Source organism: Trachymyrmex cornetzi, unplaced genomic scaffold (assembly GCF_001594075.2).
Source record: "Trachymyrmex cornetzi isolate Tcor2-1 unplaced genomic scaffold, Tcor1.1 scaffold572, whole genome shotgun sequence".
Taxonomy (NCBI): Eukaryota; Metazoa; Arthropoda; class Insecta; order Hymenoptera; family Formicidae; genus Trachymyrmex; species Trachymyrmex cornetzi.
The window spans coordinates 55,851-63,639 of record NW_017299885.1 but is presented as its reverse complement, the minus strand read 5'-3'; the positions used below and the strand labels follow the sequence as shown (position 1 = coordinate 63,639).

The window sequence follows — 7,789 nt, the reverse complement described above, 5'->3', positions numbered from 1 at the left end:
ATACTCACTATCGTTCCTTCATGATACACTGCGAGTGCAAGAAACGAGCAAGAACGGGCTAAAAACGGGCTAAAAACGGTCCATATGAGGTCTAAAAACGGTGAAAAATTTTTATAAGGGATTCTGAAAATTTTTTCAGAATATTTTAGTATCGCATTTCCTTATGTAGGTCAAAATAGCTACAAAAAATGCAGTACTAAAAGGCAAATAAAATATTCTGAAAAATTTTTCAAAACTCTATAAGAAAATCAATAATTTTTGTCTTTTGCTTTTCTATAAAATTTTGTTTTTCTAAAAAATTGAAGTACTTCAGTGAAAAAAATTATTAAAAATGAATATTTAGCGATTTATAGTTATTAATAACCTTGTTAACACTATTGTAGAATGGTATTGCAAAATGGTAGAAGACTTTTCGACTCACAAGGGAACCTCTAGAGGTGATAAATTATGATTTTAATGAAAATTTGTGAACTTGTAGCTTACATAAAGAGATGAATTTAGAAAATAACAATTGCGGCTAAAAAACGGTTTGAAGGGGTGAAATCACCCCTTACGTGTACAGCGGTTTTCAGCTTTTTCCGTTATATCTCGAAAAATATTTGATATAAAAAAATGTTTTATACAAAAATTTTACAACAAAATCAGCTGTATTCATTTGCGTTTTTAGAACAATTATTTACCAATTTCTTGTCAAAATTTTCGAAAAAAATTGTTAAATAATTATTCTAAAAAAATAACATTTACGTGAGTAAATAGAGGTAATTTTATTGTAAAACTTTTGTATAAAACATTTTTTTATATCTCGAATAGTTTTCGAGATATACCGGAGAAAGCTGAAAATCGCTTCACACATGAGGCCTGATTTTACCCTTCGAAGCTCTACGTTGGCAGCAATTTTTAGAACTTCTTAAAAAAATTATTATTTTTAAAAGTATTTATGATAGATAGAGGTAATTTTATTATAAAGCTACGGGTAAGTAAAATGTCTATCCAAAGAAAATGATAAAATGCTATCATTTTTACACCACCTGTCATAAGGTAGATAGCATGGTGCGCTTTTTTTATAGTGGTTTCCCCAGTAGGCCTATTCCACTCTAATTTTTTTATGCACAAATTATTCCAAATGCCGTCATTCCTCCGTTGACTACTTTGGAACATTAAAAAATTTATATATATATATTTTTTAAAGATTTATTATTATTATAAAATAGTATTATTATTATTACATGAAAATATATTCGCACGAGTAATATTTAAAAAATGCTTATCAAAATATTGTAAAATTACAACATCCTTCTCCTCATTTTTCTCAATACGTCATTAATTTAATGATGCAGTTAACTCAAGAGGATGTTTCAATTTGACTTTATAATATATTTACTTACATATACGTTAATGTGAACGTTACTTATGTTGAAATAAGTACAGAAATAGACTGATTAACGTTTTGATACACATGGAAGTAAAAAGATAATAAAATGTTATTTAACTCGAGAAACTCGGGGTTGTAATATTCCCATCTATATAGTTGCGACAAAGACTTCACCTTTTTAAAACGATTTTTTACCCATGAAGGAATACCGTCCCTTTTTTATACTTTTCCAAAATTCAACAGCGCTTCTCTTAGCAATCATTAACAATTTCACTTTCTTCTGGAATACAACTATATTCTGCTTGATCATCGTTTTTATCTTCTTCAAGTATTTCTATTTCATAATCGTCGACAAAATCTGCATCGAGTAAGTTTGATTCCCAATAATTTTTAAATTCTAACGTAGTATCAGTATGAACATCACATGACATTTCATTCATTGAACAGTGTATAATATCTTTTATCACATCGCGTAATTCAATTTCTTTATTGTTTACAGGTTTTTCCGGAATTTTTGAAAGCTGAAAAAGGAAAATTAACATATTAGAATATTTGCAGGATTCACTTGTATTATTTTAAAGGTTTGCACTGTTTGACTTTGACTTTGCACTTGAATTATTCGTTATTTCTTGCTAATTATGCCTTATACTGAAATTATTGCAAGAACTTTGTGATTTATATAGTAATTTCAAGTGACTAATAATCAAGTGACTAATAATAATCAAGGACTAATAATATATAAGATGTTTTTCAAGCACGTACATCATATGTGATATAAAAATGACGGTACTGTCGCTTAAATATTTTTGTATGCAGCATTTTTTTGAAGAATATAATTGCGAATATAATACAATTTTTGAAGAATATAATTGCGAATTTTGTCATATAATAATCATGTTAGTATTAATAACGAGATTAACAAGTAGTTTTAAAATTTATAATAAATACATTCATTGCTCTTTATAACAAAAAATGTGCTTATACATAACAGGCAATATATGGTACCGTAACTCATCACTGTTAGATGTCAAAGAAGCAATGGAAACCCTGAATTTCTTGAGTTAAATAACATTTTATTATCTTTTTACTTTCATGTATATCAAAATGTTAATCAGTCTATTTCTGTACTTATTTCAACATAAGTAATGTTCATACTAACGTACGCACGTAAATAAATTATAAAGTCAAATTAAAACATCTTCTTGAGTTAAATGATTTAACTGCATCATTAAATTAATGATGTATTGAGGAAAATAAGGAGAAGGATGTTGTAATTTTACAATATTTTGATAAGCATTTTTTAAATATTATTCGCGCGAATATATTTTTATGTAATAATAATAATATATCTTTTTATAATAATAATAAACCTTTAAAAAAATATATATATATAAATTTTTAAATGTTCCAAAGTAGTTAACGAAGGAACGACGGCATTTGGAATAATTCGTGCATAAAAAAATTAGAATGGAATAGGCCTACTGGAGAAACCACTATAAAAAAAACGCACCATGCTATCTACCTCATGACAGATGGTGTGGAAATGATAACATTTTATCATTTTTTTTGATAAACATTTACTTACACGTAGCTTCATAATAAAATTACCTCTATCTATCATAAATACTTTAAAAATAATAATTTTTTTAAAAAGTTCTGAAAGTTGCGGCCAACATAGAGTTTCGAAGGGTAAAATCATGCCTCATGTGTGAAGCAATTTTCAGCATTCTTCGCTATATCTCGAAAACTATTCAAAATATAAAAAAATGTTTTATACAAAAGTTTTACAATAAAATTACCTCTATTTACTCACGTCAATGTTATTTTTTTTAAATAATTATTTAATAATTTTTTTTCGAAAATTTTGACAAAAAATTGATAAATAATTGTTCTAAAAACGCAAATGAATACAGCTGATTTTGTTATAAAACTTTTGTATAAAACATTTTTTTATATCTCAAATGTTTTTCGAGATATAACGGAAAAAGCTGAAAACCGCTATATACGTTAGAGGTGATTTCACCCTTTTAAACCGTTTCTTAGCTGTAACTGATATTTTCTAAATTCATCTCTTTATGTAAGCTACAAGTTCACAAATTTTCATTAAAATCAAAATTTATCACCTCGAGAGGTTCCCTTGTCAGTTTAGTCCGGTCTGTCTACACACGAAATATTTGGCGGTCATTCTGAGATATTCTATATATATATACATATTCCTATTCTTTTTCTTTTAAAAGAAATTATCTGTATAAAATACCTACAAGTGAATATATATAAGATTTTCCAGAATCTTCACTTCGATATGAAACATTTTTGTTGAATTATATACGTTTTTATTGTATGCTGTTCTGCAAGATGCAAATATGTAACGCGATGGTTTTTCAAGGGCTTTCCCATATATGTACCATTACCTTCAGCTCCGATACAGTTATTTGATACTATAAAGCAACATTACAAAGATTAAGTCAGCTCATGATTTGTTCTACAGACAATTGTGCCGGCTTACGCTGCACTCCGATTTATATTATGATAAAACTAAGAAAGAAAAAATATACTCAAATAAAACTGATTTAGGAAACTACAAGTATTTAAAACGATATAATATTATTAATAATACAGTCACTATTATTTAAATTACTCAATTTGCAAAAAAAATATAAGAATTTTATTTTCGCATTCATTAACGCATTCATCACGCGTCTATTAAATTATTTCAGTCTAAGTTCCAAACTTGACCGACAAGCAGTGCTACATATCATCATGCACGAAGCGAATACATATATCACGGTGCTCTTCCGTTTAACAAAAGAGACAAAAGAAATTTTCTTTTATATCGAGCGACACGCGGCTGGATTTCAATCGAACAAAATCCCAGCGAAATGGCATCCCTGTCACGTTTCAAAATGATCATCAAAGCTGTCTTTCAATTGAGATCACGTTACCCGGATGTTTGAATTCGACCAACGTTACCATCCTCTCTCGCGTTACATCAAAGGGAAAAGTGACGTAGAATATAAGAAAAGCTGATACACACGTCAATACCAGGTCCTTTTTCGCCTTTGGATGGTTGAAACGCGTTATTTTTACGAAAGTCGCTTAAGGGTAAGTATTGAAATAAAAAAAAATTCCCAACAACCTGCCGCGACCAAGGAAAATATAGCCACAGACTAGTATAGCGGAATGAAGTGAAACGATAACTCATGATGCATGTGGCGGAGAAATTCTCACGGGAAATTCTGACAAACAAGTCCTGTTGGCAGTAACGCAACTGGCTCAATGCAAATGCATAAACGTGCACCAAGTTTTATACACGTTGATAGACAGGCAGCGGTTGCCTGCATGAAGAAGGTATTAGTGTTGGGAATACGAATGGTAACTAGAAGAAATGATGCAATATCGAAACTTCGGAGATTATTGATGTACCATGATTCGTTATGTAATATCTTTCGAGTCGCGCGTCTGCGTTTGATATTTATCCTCAATAGTCGTATTATCTTCAAGATTCATATTACTTCGTAATGTAGTGTAAAAATGTTCTCATAGAAATTGTAATAACAGATTACTTAATTTTAAAATAAACAATAAGATTTGGTTACTTGAGAATTCGTTTGCTGTTTACAGGAAATTATTCACTTTTATATAAAAAATTTTCTAATGAATGTAAAAATACATATATAAAACGGCGTATTTAATAATTTTACTGCTGTACAAATTTTCCAGATAAAATTTATTCTGATTGAGAAGTGTGTCGCGTAACCTATAATGAAAAAAAATCTCATTCCCTGGCATTCGCGTGACGATAAAAAATGCACATCGAACAGAAATTCGTTGAAAAATTCCGAGTGTGTTGATACTCGAATGCAATCAATCGGCAATAAATAGCGAAACGAAAAAAGAAATATAACAATGCAGACATTTTTATGAAATCTCATCTCTCTCTCTCTCTCTCTCTCTCTCTCTCTCTCTCTCTCTCTCCTCCCTCCCTCCCTCCCTCCTAAATAAATAAATGATGTGCTGCAAGCGTTGCAGTTTATGTCAGTAAAACAGAAGCTTCAGTATAATGTATGTATATTTATATTTAAAATTTTAAGAAGTATGTTACCGGAGCAATTGAGAGATCAGTTTGAAATAGTAGATAATACGTGTAAAAGATAAACACAACAGGGGACATTGTAGTAAAATTTCGAAATGTAAGAAGTGCGCAGAAAAGTATGTTTATGAAGGAGTGAAAATGTATAACGTCTTACCAGCAAATATAAAAAAATGTGAAAGACTTGAAACGTTTAAGAGAATGTTAAAAATTTGTGTTCGAAATGTAAGTTAAACATGTATCGCAAATAGCTGAGAAAGCTAGTAATAAAGAGCCATCCTTCCCCCTCCCCCCTCTCTCTCCCTCTCTCACCTCCCTCGCTTCCCTCCCCCCTCTTTCCCCCTCCCCCTCTCTCTTCACTTCACATTTTTTTACTACTGTCCCGTCCGCACTACTGTCCATTGTTCCTCGGTAATTCTCTAAAGTAAATAATCCGTAAAACATCATATTTTACGATATTTTATATACTTATAAATATAGCCGCTTTTATATATATAGCACATCCCAAGGTGATAGCGTACATGATGCAGGGCGGATTGCAGTCGTTGCAAGAGGCGGTGCACTATGCCGTACCTGTAGTCGCAATTCCTTTTTTTGGAGATCAGTATTTCAATGCACGTAAAATCCTAGACGCCAGTATCGGACTGACACTGGACATCGACACCATAACCGAAAACTCCATCGTACAAACGCTCACGGAAATCGTCAAAAATAAAACGTAAGTATGACCTGATATTCTAATACAGAATCGCAAAGGTAACATGACCTTTCAAAAAATTAATCCCGACTGTATTTGGCTCTTCGATAGCTATACCATTGAATCGTACTCATTTGTAAAAAGTCTAAACAGAATCGAATGACTTATGGTGTTTTCTTAACAAATTATGTCTTATATGATAAACTAATAGAGGGAGGGCGTCGATACCGTCACACCACTTTATTTTTGGTCTGTATTTCTAAAACAAAAATTAAAAATAAAACTTTAAGAACATAAATACAAATTAGAAGGTATTTCTATCAGATGATCTAATAGTTTTTATAATCCTGTTTGAAACTTTGTAATTAACTTTTATAGTTATAAAGATAGTTACAAAAATCACAAAATAGGTCTAAAACTGATACATTAAGTAATAATGCCATATATTTCTATTTTTCTCCTTTCGCAGGAGTTATCTGTAAAATATAATACCTATAAGAGTTTATGTGTATGAGAATTTCTAGAATAGTTTTACTTCGATCTAAAATATTTTCTTATTCACAAATTTTATGCTGTTGTGCAAAACGCAAACATATAACTCAATATTTACTTTCTTTTGGAAATTTTCCCGTAAATACAAGAATGTCTTTAACTCCGATAGGGCTATTTGATACAATAATACACTATATAAAGATTAGAGTAACTTATGATCTGTCTTACAGACAGATATGCCGCATTTATGCTACACTTGGTCGATTTTATTTTTAAAACTGTACTATAAAAAAAATAAGAGGAAAATATAAATAGAATATAAAACAGATTTAGGAAATTACAAATTAGTATAACATTGTGGATGTCCACTAAGGAGGCCTGATTCGAAGCTTTGTGGTCGGCCGCAGCGTTTCGTCCTGGTCCCACTACTAGACTCGTCAGTAAGGCGATGTAGTGTGGGACTTGCCTTAGACGCGTGGAATGAATCTAGAACGATGTTTTTATTTAAAGGGAATTCGCGTGGCTGCGGTGCTTACGCGAACCGAGTTAGTCCCGTGGACCTCTAGTGGCGAGTCGTCACAACATGATAATATTATCAATATACCCATTACTATTTAACTATACAATTTGCAAAGAAAAATGCATAAAAATGTAATTTTTGCATTATGAAATTCATTTTTATATAGCTAACTTTATATATTAGGTGTTAAACTTAATTCCTGCCGTTTTTCGTCTCCAAAATTGATTTGTTTCGAAGGGAAATACCTTAATCAAAGTATTATTAATAAAGTTTTATTAATTAGTAATAAAGTAGAAAATGGAGGAAATTACTTTTATTAAGGTATTTATTCATTTTGGGATTTTGGGGTCGTTGATCTCGAATCCGGTTTCCAATTTTGCAAATTCAAAATGGCTGAACCAATATGGCGGATGAAAATATCATAAAAATCTTAAAGATCTTTCGATTACGGCCAAATTTCGTATAAGGGAGATTTAGGGGTCGCTGACCTCGAATCCGGACTAAAAATTTGAAAATTCAAAATGGCTGAACCAATATGGCGGACGGAAATGCAAAAAGGCTTACGATTTCAGCGAAATGAAGCATTAGAAGGTTTTCGAAGTCGCTAATGCCGAATCC

At 30.9% G+C, this 7,789-nt stretch overlaps 1 protein-coding gene across 1 annotated transcript in view; it reads left to right on the top strand.

Moving 5' to 3' along the window:
- Positions 1-6,186, top strand: part of LOC108766200 (2-hydroxyacylsphingosine 1-beta-galactosyltransferase) — a 91,460-nt gene extending 85,274 nt beyond the window's left edge. The window contains exon 6 of the mRNA XM_018515358.1: positions 5,961-6,186. Within this exon, the coding sequence (XP_018370860.1) occupies positions 5,961-6,184 (224 nt within the window). The 3' untranslated portion in view covers positions 6,185-6,186. The remainder of the gene's footprint in view (positions 1-5,960) is intronic.
- Positions 6,187-7,789: the final 1,603 nt, after the last annotated feature.